Here is a 12,484-nt window from a genome sequence, read left to right as displayed (position 1 = left end):
CCCTCTGAAAAGTGGAATGGATGTAGATGAGCTACACCAGCATTTTAAAAGCTGAATAGAACTTAACAAGTATTGATGAACAGAACTTAACAAGTATCGACACAAATACCTCCACAAAGAATAAAGCAAGATGCATTAGAATCAAGCACATACCTACCAATTTAAACTTTGTTTCAAGTGCTCCATATATTATGTCTGACCTCTCTGGTGTTAATCATGCAGCTCTGAACAGCATTTTCTTCTTAGCTACTTTATTAAAAGAGCCAATTCCAACCCAAAATATAGATCAGGCAAGCAGGCCCTGATTTTACAAGACCAATCATGCAACTGCAAGCCCCAGTTCAAGCACGTATTCAGCCTAGCAAGCTGCATCACCCTTCAACATGAAATATCATTCTTCATTTGTCTTGACCCATGTTCTCATTTAGCTGTGCAAAAAGATCTGATTGTGTCTACTTTCTCAACTAAAAATAAAACCAGGGTAAATCATTGTATATTGTTTTATACAGCAGCCCTGTAACTTACATGCAGAGAAGAGTCCATCAGGAACCTGCATCTAACACTTAATTCAGACTAAAACTCAACTAAAGACAATCTCAGTTTGCCTGAGACTTTGTTAGTGCAATTACATACACTATACATGCACATATTTCCATATAGCATACATATACAAATAAAGTCTAAAACTTTAGCAGTGCATTGAAGCTTTCAACATTGCACACCACAACCTAAAAAGGGGAATTATATTTTTTTTAGGGGTATGAGATGCTCCTTTTAAAAAAAATGTGCTAGCTTTTCTCTGCAGACAAAGGTATATACACTTTGACAGGTACTTGGTACTTTTGATTTAACTTGAAGATGCAGACGTAATTTCTCAGAATAATACAGATGCCTAACTCTTTCAAACTCGTCAATCTTAGACACTGTAAATATCAGCAAGAATTTGGGTCCTTCATCACAAGGACAGGTTAATGGAACTGGACCTGCCTTGTATCACTTGCAGAATCACATTATTATAAAAATTAGTAAACTGCTTAAGTAGCATGGAATAATTTCATGAAGGGGCTCAGAGTGGCCTGATTTTGAGAAGAGCTGAGGAAGAACTAGCAGGTGCAAGGATGTTGTACCAGAAAACTCTTCTCTCAGGAGACTGGATAGAGTTGATGACATGGGAAACTTGGGTTGCCAACTTTCTACAGAGTATATAACCCTGAAACTGAGAAAATGAGTTGGATTATGAAGGTTGAAGAGAGAGGCCAGCCCATTACTAAAAGATAATCTAATTGAATTTTGCTAATTTTATCTGGACGATTACTCTTAAGATGAAGGGCTAGTGCCACTTTTTCATTGCTGCTAGTCTGTTTTCTTCATTTCTCAGCTCCCCTCTTTCACAGACCCATCTGGAGCTAAGAAAGCACATTAGTGAAAATTTCCCACAAAGGGTTGCTTTTGTGCAGCCAGCTATGCTTTTCCCACACTTAATGCAGCTTTTTTTGAGAGGAGCTCCTCAGAACTCAGTATCCTTACTCTCAGAGTAAGGCATTCTTGAACAGAGTAAGACAATGTTGAGTGGTAACAGTGGAACCTAAAGGTTGGCTTTGACTATACTGATCCAGACGTGCACATTACTGGCTAATGTTTGCATAATTCATTCACATTTTATGCCAGAGGAATCTCTTACTTCATGAGTTAAATTTTATTCATAGCTGAAGCCTACATTCAAAATAAGACTGGGCTATTATGAAGGCAAAGACTTATAAAAATTGAAAACTCCCTTTGAAACACATGCTTTCCAGTAAGAGCAGCTAGCAAAATGCAAAACACGGTCAACATTCCAACACCATGATGTCAATTTTCATATGCACAGACAAAATGCTGCATGTAGAAATCAACTCTCTATATCCTCCTTATTTATGGTGTGCTTGTGTTTCCCTCTGTTTTCATTAGCAGAACTGCACCATGCAGTGGAGATTGCAACCCCTTAAAAGGTTCAAAGGAATATTCTGAATACAGTAAATCTGGCAAAAAGTCACATTGATTTTTAAAAAGTGAATTTCCATGTTCTGCTTCAGTTCTCCTGAAAAATAGTGTACATGCTTTAAGGACTGGTTTTGATGTTTCCCTCTGCAGTAGTTTGGAGAAATTCCTGCCAACAGGGATGGTCTGGAACACCTGATAAAATGGTCTTCAATGGCACACAATAAAAAAGTGACATGTAAAAAAATGGAAATCACTTCAAATTTTGCAAGGTTTATAAGCAACAGGCAAACTATCTTTTTTATCATCTCTGCTTTTTTTCCAGAGGGATAAATACAGCCAATTCTCAAGAAAACTAACAGCTGCAGACACAGATTTAAATGCCATCTGTCCTTAGCAGTTACATGAAGAAGAGATGAAATGATTCACACCACACAACAGGAAATACGATAACCAACTAGTTAGCACAAATGAAATTCAGCCTCAGTTTGCTTCCTATGGGCAGGTCTTACTCAAGAAAAACTCCCACAAAGTGCCTGCAGACTTCACTGGCACTGTTACTCAAGTGCAGAACGTTGTACTGTTGAAGTAGAAAGCCCGAATTTTACAAAACAAGGTCTCACTTGTGGCACAGCAACCTAATGAAGTCCACAGGACTCCCCAGCCTGGATCTTTTTCAGGACTGAGGTTTTATAGTACCTAGGCTGAGAGTCCTCATACTACTACTGATTCAGTGTGAATTTTTGGCAGACAAGGAATGATAGGACACTCACATAGTACAGTTGCAGGGGACAAGGTCTTTTCTTCAGTGTTTTCAAGGACTGGCCTTAACATTTGAAATAATAAGAAAGTCTACAATTCCTACGTTTTCCCCATTTCTAAATAGTGGCTTCTATGTGACATATGACAGATGGCTCACAGAGGACTAAATTCAGCAAGAAAAATAACCAATTATAAACAAATACATCATTGGTGTTTGCTAAGGACATAATTCAAGCAAGTTCAAAAGATCACAACAAGACCCACATGTTCTGTTATCCCAGCTAAGGCCCTTCTCAAGATGGTTATCTACAGGAAGAAATTTTCTCCAAGAAAAGCTTAGTGTTCCCAGTACATCTCTGTTGCCCTTGGAGAAACCATGCAAGTTTTTTTTTTTAATTAAAATTCAGCTCAAATAAAAATTAAAAATATACAGAAAATTTTCCCTTTCAAAGTAACACTGCAATTTAAGACTAGGTAAAGATTTAAAAGGTTGCAAGTTAAGAACAGGTGATGCTAACAGGATATTTGAAAGGCCCATGAGGCTTGCAACATTTAGTAAAATGTATTTGCCTACTGATCTAATTGCTTACTAATTTTCAAATCTATTCCCACTGGATAAGTAATGGCATTTTAAGCCCAACTCCTGGCATTAAAAATACATTTATAGTTTCCTCTTAGCAGAAGATAAACAGCTGCATGGTAAAAACCCATATGTTAAGATGGCATTCTGGAGGTTTTCTCATAGCTTTAACCAACCTATTGTGTTCTGAATTTAACTGAAAAAGGTAGGAAGAGGAAATGGGAAAAGCATTTGGGTGCGCAGTTTCACACTGGGGTGAAGGCAAGTGCTCACTCCTGCAGGAAAAATGTCTGGAATATTTGTGTCTTGCAGAAGGACTGACCACATAATGAAAGTGGAATTTAAGCCAAGCCTTATTTAGTAAAATATCAGAAACCATTTCTCTATTTATCTTGCTCAAGGAAATACTAGCATTTGTTTAAAAACAAGAAACTACTGCAGCAATTAAGCAATATGACCCTAACTTCCTTGTATACTTTAAAAACCATTCCAAAACTTTAAAATTTGAATATGCACCAGATACATAATAAAATTGTTTGTAAAGAAAAAATTTAATAACCATGTAAAAATAAAAAGTATTCCAGGCAGACACAAAGAAACTCAGAATGGACGCACCTCACCTACGCAGGTTTTAAGCAAGTTCTTATGCATCCAGGACATACCCCCCAATACACTTGGAGTTTGGAGAATGTATTTCTTTGTTAGTGTTTAAATTATGAGTCATAAGTGACAGTAGGTCTAGGACTGGTTCTAACTTCTGGTTCAAAGATCCTTGTTGAAGTGTAGCCCCAAGGAACATCAAAATGACATATGAACAGCTGAACTGGTTCGGACCAAGGATCCATCTAGCCCATCAGCTTCTGACAGTAGCCATAACCGGACACCCAAAGAGCATGTCCAGAGCAAGTACGTACAATACTTCCCTGGAAGACTTTCCCGGACTCACCTACTTTTCTTAGCCTGCTGTGGTTTGTTTACATAGCAGTACTTGGTGGATCTTCCCAGTACTCATTCTCTCTCCCCTGAAATCCATGTAATCTTCTACTCAAAAAAAATCTATGGCAAGGAGTGCCAAAGATCATTAGATGGAGGACAACCACCTTTCATTGTTTTGAATCTGTCTCCTAGTAGTTTTATTTAACGGCACTCAGTTCTTACGCTGGAAGAAACAAGCTACCAGCTGATTCCTGTCTAGCCTTTCCACCCCATTCGTAAAGGCATCAGAACTGTATACAGTACTCAAGTGTGGGCAAACTAGGAATTCATACAGTGAAAGGATGATACTCTTTGCTTTGTTTCACACCTTCCCTTCATAGCATTTTCTACCATGCAGTTTGCACTGTTAACTGCTGCCAAGCTATGAGCTGTCTGTTCCATGAAAAGACTTACCTGAGAATCACCCGTCTGCAGGAAAAGTGTAATTGTTAGTCACGTAAAGCACCTTATATTCATATAAAGCAAGCCATAATATCAGGCCACAAAACCAGAGCCTGTTCAAGCAGTCTTATCAGTTAGGGGCATTAGTAAAATCCCTACATAGCCTACAGCGTACACAACACATCTCTCCAGTGATAGATGTATTCCCTCTTCTGCTTTCTAACAAAAGTGTTGATGAGATCAGCTGACAGAATCAGTAATATGTTGGATGTACCTGGCAGTTTCCAACTAGAACATCATCTACCAAGCAGGCAATACTCAAGACACTACTATGCTATTGTTTTTTTCAGCCAACATCCATGTTAGTCAACCAGGGAACAATTTAAAACTACTTGGAGACCAAATGAGTAATGAGACCTTGAAACCATCTAATAAAAGCAGACTCTCAAGAGAGGAAGCCAAATCATATTTTAGCATATTTCATTTGTTATACATCCAGAGAGAGCACTGAGCTTGTTTAGCCTTCTGCTTCCACACCACTGCTACACCACCAAGAGGCTGCAGTAGCTGGGAAAGCAAGGAAAACTCCCATCAGAAGAGGCAAATCTGAATGTATCGGAACCAGTACTTGCATTGTCCTTTCACAGTAGATGGCCTGGAGCAGCCCCATATACAAGCAGGGAAACTGCAAGAAAAAGGGGGGGATTTTTTTGGAGCTAGTTAATTTCTTGCTGAATCAGCCAGCTGGGAATAATGCCAGCTTCTGCAACCTTCTCAGAGCTTCTGCAAGGTGCAGGCCAGGAAACATTTATTGCCAAACAGAGCTTGAGAGAACACAATCCCTTACCCTTCACATTCTGTGGCAGTGCAGGTGTGCCCATGTCATCTTACTTCCATGATACTAAAAGGCAATAAATCAGCTAAAACTCTGTTCTTTATGTCTGCATTTACTATAGAGCGAGCCTCTATAGTTCCTTTCACATATACACACTATAAACGATACCCTGTTCTGCTTGCATGCACTGACAAGAGACTGTATCCTATAAATTTTAAGCAGCGTCAATTTTTGGCAAAGCACCTGATGACAGAAAAAATATTACATAAATACAGAAATACATGTTTCCACATATAAACAAATGCTCCACTTATTTAATGCCACAAAACAGTATCATTAACCAGTTGGGACCTCCCACCATGACACAAATGATAACAGTTAGCATACAACAACAATCTAGTAATTGCAATCATAAATGCATTTTTAATATTGTTTCACAATTTAGTAGAGCTGACTTGCATTCACTGTGTTTCTAGTGCATCCAGAAGCATGACAAACCGACAATTCTTGGAAACCACATTTCTCAAAACAGATTGAGAATACTGTTTTCATTTTCTCTCCATAATGATGTTAAATCTAATAAATATAAAATTAGAAACAGAAATAACATTGTTCCTAAACAATTTATGTAACATGCTGTCTGGAAGGGATATATTAGGCCAAGTTTTCAAAAACTGCCCTCCCTTTATACACACATGATGCTTGTACTTGCACTTCTCGAGTATTATCAAATATCTACACACCCAGGTACTAGAACTTAGACACCAGAAACCAATTCTTTCAAAAGAGTTTTAAGCATGAAAGTTTTGGTTTAGTCAGCTAAATATGATGACAAATGCTTAGCCAGACTTTTGAAAGTGCCTAAGGCACCTAATGCTTAGTTTCCATTGGATTAATTGAAATTTACCTTGTTACTTGTTTCAAAAAATCCAGCTAAGCACCTACCAATACAGCTAAGTACTTAACAGTATTTGTGTTTAACTTATGTCCCAAGTCTTAATGAAGTCATCAAAACAAAGGCTCCACATCACGCAGACCCTTCTGAAAATGCTGCTATATCTGCATTAAGTTTAGCACCCTTGTGTGGCTGACGGTCATCAAAAAGCGAGTTCATAAAACTGTAGTTCCCCCTAGAAGTGGGAGTGAGGCCATTTTGAAGGTATGACCTTTAAATTCAAGAGCACTTCACAGTCTACAGACTTCAGCTAACATCAAGAAAAGTTCTCCTCTTATGAGAAAGAAAGTTATATGCGTGCTTTCAAAATCTAAAGGAATTATTTATCTGTCGGTGACAAAAGTGAGTGCAGAGGGCATATCAGAACTGCAGTTCTATACAGTTCCTGTGTGGGTCTTGGTTGTCTCTCCAGAGTTGCCATGGCTATATCCAGTGTTCTTTCTGGAATGCTGTGCTCACTAGCAAACTGTACTTCAAAAACAAACCCATTCTTCCACCATGCACAAACTCTCTCTGTTTTACAGAGATTTTGCATAATACGAATTACACTGGAATTGGTCAAGTAAGACTGTGTTGGACTGTACACAGCCACAAGACTTTATCATCAGTATTATCAACTATATAAAATCTTAACGACAAACTGACTTAACAGTAAAGTACAACATTTGCACAGTATGATGTAACTCATGCCCAGACATTTCTTTCACAGCCTTACAACACAAACAAGTATAGAGGCACAATTATAAATCTGCTCCCACTATCACTGCAATTAATGTATGTTACTACTTAATTGCAAGCCACATTATATTCAGTGTTTACTTAAACCCCAGCTCCTGGATTCAGGTGAGCACGGAGAAATATTTTAAGAAAAGCTTCAGGCCCCAAAATTGCAGATAAAGACATAAATACGTGAACCCTACTGGTTCTAGAAGTAAACTCAAATAAAAAGGACTCAGATTTTAAAATTTATGTTCTTTTCAAGCAAAACTCATTATTTTGGATGGCCAAATCATGATTTCTGAACGAACAGTAAAAGGGCTTTAATGTCAGTACAATCAGTCACGTACATTTTCTGTGATGCAAAGGCAGGAATGGAATTTGGTACACTGTGCAAAACTGCCACCTCAGTGCTGTTTATGCCCCAATTTGGTAAGGAATATGAAGGATCCAGATGCACCAAGCAGACCTAAATGAGTAATCATCAATGACTAAGTGTTCAAGTATCTGCTAAAACCAAAGATCATCCTAGAGCTATTCCTTCATTTCTTTACTACTTTCTCAAGAGAAATTAGAAGCCACAGGCTGTGGTAAGAGATTATTCCTACACTTGAGGCTTCTCTAAAAGTGTTTGACTCTTGGATACCTAGTTTTGGAACCAGCAATTTGCAGTTCTACACACAAGTGATTTGAGAATCTCTGCCTGTCTCTGTAACCTCATCAGAAATTATCATCACAGTGACCATTGATACCCATGTCTGAAGATGTAGATAGAGAATTCAAAATCTAGCTGGATATTGAGATTAAACCACCTTTGCCACATTGGAATGAATGGGTTTGGACCATGCTTTAGCTGAATAACCAAAGATTGATTTTGAGTTGTATCACTGCAAGCATCATTCATAATCACTGTGATAAAAATGTTTACTGAGAAAATGAAAACAAATAAATTAGATAGTAAAAGGATGCCTTCACTGGTATCATCTGTACTCTTGGTCACCTCCCATAGTTGATTTAAATTTTTTATGAGTACATTTTAAAAAAATAAGTATTCATACACAGTTTGTGTCTCAAGTCACAAGACAGATTCATCACAATTTTTCTGGCAATTCAACTCTTTTGGATTGTAAATTGGGGGTAACAGCAGTTCAGATCTTATGAGCACCGGCTGAGCAATCATTATTAGTCATAAATTCAAAGCAAGTTCAGAAACTTACAGAAGTTTTCTGGTAACGCTGTCACTGAGTTACAACCTTGTCAATAACAACGAATATTCTAAGTCAGAACACTCCTACAGAGTCTCAAAAGTGTTATTTTTCTATAGTAGAAGCATTTCAATCTTCAAACTAAGAACAAAACCACAGGCCTATCGAGGCTGATACTAAAACTCCAGATGGGTGCAGAATTTGCAACCTGCCTACAAAAAAAAGGGAAACTGCTTCAGATTTAACTCTGGACTTGCAAATCTCACCCTAATATTTTTGATTAACGTTACTGGAGATTTAAGAATCCTTACCATTGTATGGCACGTAGATCATAGTGTATTTTCTGAACATTGGTGTGCAATACATTCAGTGACTGTAAAACAATACTCCAAAGGTTATCCACAAAGATGGAGTCCAAGTCCACTATGTCATATAATGGACATCAGATTTTTGGCCTTGCAAAACTCAACCTTAAAGACATTTACTATGTTGGTAGTTTTTGGCAGATTGGTTATGGCAGAATCATTTTGAATCTGATAATGTTTTCAGCATGTATATCCTTTATATCCAAAATAGATAGAAAAAAACCATAATGCAGGCAGGAATTGCAGAAACATAAATCATGGGAGCAACCAACAATTTATTCAATGAATATGTGACCTATGAAACTTCTCCTTCCACAGAAACCCACAGCTAATGCTTCTTAAATATCCAGACATGGCGTCTTTCCTGTTATTCCCTCCTCAGACATTAGCAACCCTATGGTCTTTGGAGGTGAAACGGACTGATTTGTACAGGGTTTGATTTGGACTGTAGGAACCTAAGAAAATAGCAGCATATTCCTGATTTGAAAACAACATACCAGAGATTAAATCTAAAATGAACCCATGTGTAAAATTCTTGATGATATATATTTATCTATATGAATCTCCTAACCATCATTTCTTGCTGCCATTAATCCATTAGTAAGAATATAGAGATACACAGTCTTACATACATTTTGTAACAAATATAACAGCATCTAGCTGAATGGTGTAATAAAATGCTATCACAAGGTTAAGAAAGAGTTGGTTACCAGGCTGAGCATTCTGCCTTTTCAGTTACCAATATGGAGCCACAGGTACTCAAGAGATCACTTGAAAGCAGCAAAATTGGACTTGGATACGTCTATTAGCTTAATCATCTCCTAAAATCTGTAGTATTGATAGCTCACCTGCTATCATGTGAGAAAAATTAGGAGCCTTTTACACCATATTTAGCAATAAATACACATGAATAGTTACATTCAAGGCCAAGGGTATAGTTAATGTTCACAAATACATACAGTCTGTAGAATACAGTAACTTCTTTGGATAGATTCATCATTTAAATCTTTAGAAAAAATGAATTATTCCATGTTGCTGCTACCATTTGGTGGTGGAGGTTTTTTTGTTTGTTTTTAAGAAAAACATACAGACTTCATTTGCTTGGATCACCATTGGCTTTAGACTAACACAGTTCCAATAATTTCATTTGTATTGGTACATATCAGAGAAAGTAGGCTCTATGTACGCAAAAGAACACAGCCAAGGCTAGCCCATAAGTGATCTCCTGAGTCATTTATGCCACTGCTCTTGGTCACAGAGCAGAATTAATGAACAGGCAGCTCAGCAATGCTCAGTGGTAAACTATTCATTGGGTTATCCTATGAAATCTAACTTACCTGTGACTAATCTGCCCCTGAAAAAATAATTGTCAAACTTGAGATGCTATGTATCTGTAAGGGCAGAGTTCAGTTTGGAGCCTAGCTATACACCATGCTGTGCTTGTTACCATGCTATGAAGAATCAGAAAGGGCTCCTATAACCAAAGTTAACTTTCATTTCTTCACAGTAACAGCTACCTCTTTTTCACAACTTCTCATGTTAAAGTTTTCTTTGCGTTACATTCATACCACATTTCCACCACATTCTTTTAAAATGGTCATTATTTTATTCTGTACCTGCCTCAAGCAGGATGAAATTAATCAATTGCACATAAGTGACATGACATAGACTTGTGACCTTGCCCAGCATCCAATTGTTTCTAATTGATTAGCTCCAGACATAAGCACTTTAATAGCCAAAAACAACACAAGTAGAACCTATGGTACAATATTAGGGTAGAATGACTGTGTGTGGTCCATATAGTATGGCCCCAAGCAACCAATTAAAGAATTAATGGTTATTGGATACCAAAAATGTTATGTTAAATAATATAAAATATCTTTAATGTGCCTAAAATTGTGATAAAACACCTAAAACTTAGGAGCACAAGGGCCTCCTACAAGATTGGGGTTAAGTGCTAATGACTCAAATATGCCAAATAGATTAGGATATTTTAAAGGACAATCAAGACCAAAAAATTTGACCTGGATTGAAATGTTCATAAAGCTACTCACAATAGCCTATTGATTACTACAATGTGTTTGGGTTGTTTTTATTACAAAGAGACAAGTGAAGCTATGCCAAACCATTCGTGGAGAAAAGGAAACTATGCCACTACTGGTTCCAGTTCTACAATAAGAAAAATATGAAAGAAAAAAATACAAGAAAAATATTGTATATAAAAAAAAAAGTCTCTTCATAACCAAAAGGCCCAAACACAAAGTTGACATTTCCCTTCTCTGAACTTCTATTCTCATCTTGAAGAGAACTATTAAGTGAACTTTACATACTACTTTTTGAGCATTTTATAGGGCCCATTATTACAGCATCACTCAACTGCTTGCACACAAAAGTACAAGCTGAACAGGCACAGCAAAAAGCAGAAGATCCCACTCTTGCCCTATCTGCTTGGGCGTGCACTGAATGCACTGCGTTTTACTGCACAATTAATATGAATCTAATAATTTTTACTTTAATGGCAAGTCCTTTACTCAAGTAACAAGCGTACTTTCATGACTAGCTGCAACCATAATACAGATACAGGAGGTGTTCCTCAACAGGTAGCTGCCAAATGACTCACAGCAGACTGTGCATTCAGCAGTGTTACTGAGGATAGCCCCATTCCCCCTACCTTAAACCTCAAAGTCCACCCTAAATCAATCATAGCGTACTCAGCTGTCTAGTACAGTCTCCTCAGTTCTTCATACTCCTTTTGAATTTACTTTCGCCTGCTATATTATCCCTCAATTCAAAATTCTTCAGGATGTACATTTATATAATGCCCAGTATACCAGGCTCCAGTTTGAAATGACCATTTCTCAGCATTGCAATACTACAAACAAAAACTACTACAATTCTTCAAAAAACAATGCTATTTATTTCAAAAGATATTTTTCAGTTTATTTAGTTGTCCTTTTCTAAGGATTTCTGGATTTGGGTGTACTTAAGACTGAAGAATCCTTGAAACGTTCTGTGCTGTGGCAACTATCAGTATAGAGAATGACATACTATAACAACATCTCTGCTGCATGCCAGCACACCATATTTCTTGAAATACTCACTTCTTGGAACCGATTAGGCTCATGTGTCAGGCAATAGATCAGTTGGCAGCTATGGTTTTCCTCTGTGGTTCCTGTATTCATTGAACACTTGAAGCAAAGACCGTTTTGGACCACCTTCCCCCCTTGCCCCAACACTGACTTCCGAGTGCTTTAGATGTTTCTACCCAGGTATTTATATAACCCTTGTCACTTACAGTATCTTAACATTTATCAGGTGCTAAACCTCCTCAGGGCAAAGAGCAGCTGTTCTGCCTAGAAAGACCCATGGCATTACACATCTGGCAACATCTCTCCCTTTGGTCTCCATATAGTAAAGTCAGGTACGATATTACTAGGAAGAGAAAGAATATTAATTTCCCACATGGATGTCTTTGAAATTCAGTACAGTGAAAGGAAAACCTTCTCATCGGGAGCCTTTTATTTACAGTGCAGTTCCTTCAGCAGTTTTCTGTTTAAAAAAGAGTAATTCAAAGTGTGCAGCAAGATCATCTGATAAAGGACCAGGCATGACAATAGCAACAAGATCATTACCTACCTGTAGATGAGCATAGATAGCAATAGCAAGCCAAGTGATCTCCCAGAAGAGCCCTGTGGCTTTAGGGCTGGCCAT

General features: G+C 37.6%; 1 protein-coding gene across 1 annotated transcript in view; it reads right to left on the bottom strand.

Annotated features, from left to right (window-relative positions):
- Positions 1-12,484, bottom strand: part of ADAMTSL3 (ADAMTS-like 3) — a 184,739-nt gene extending 172,255 nt beyond the window's left edge. Inside the window, exon 1 of the mRNA XM_010571932.1 lies at positions 12,410-12,484. Coding sequence (XP_010570234.1) covers positions 12,410-12,484 — 75 coding nt within the window. The remainder of the gene's footprint in view (positions 1-12,409) is intronic.

Source organism: Haliaeetus leucocephalus, unplaced genomic scaffold (genome assembly GCF_000737465.1).
Source record: "Haliaeetus leucocephalus isolate CR32 unplaced genomic scaffold, Haliaeetus_leucocephalus-4.0 Scaffold339, whole genome shotgun sequence".
NCBI lineage: Eukaryota > Metazoa > Chordata > Aves > Accipitriformes > Accipitridae > Haliaeetus > Haliaeetus leucocephalus.
The sequence above is the reverse complement of the archived record's forward strand: the minus strand, read 5'-3'. Positions and strand labels throughout refer to the sequence as shown.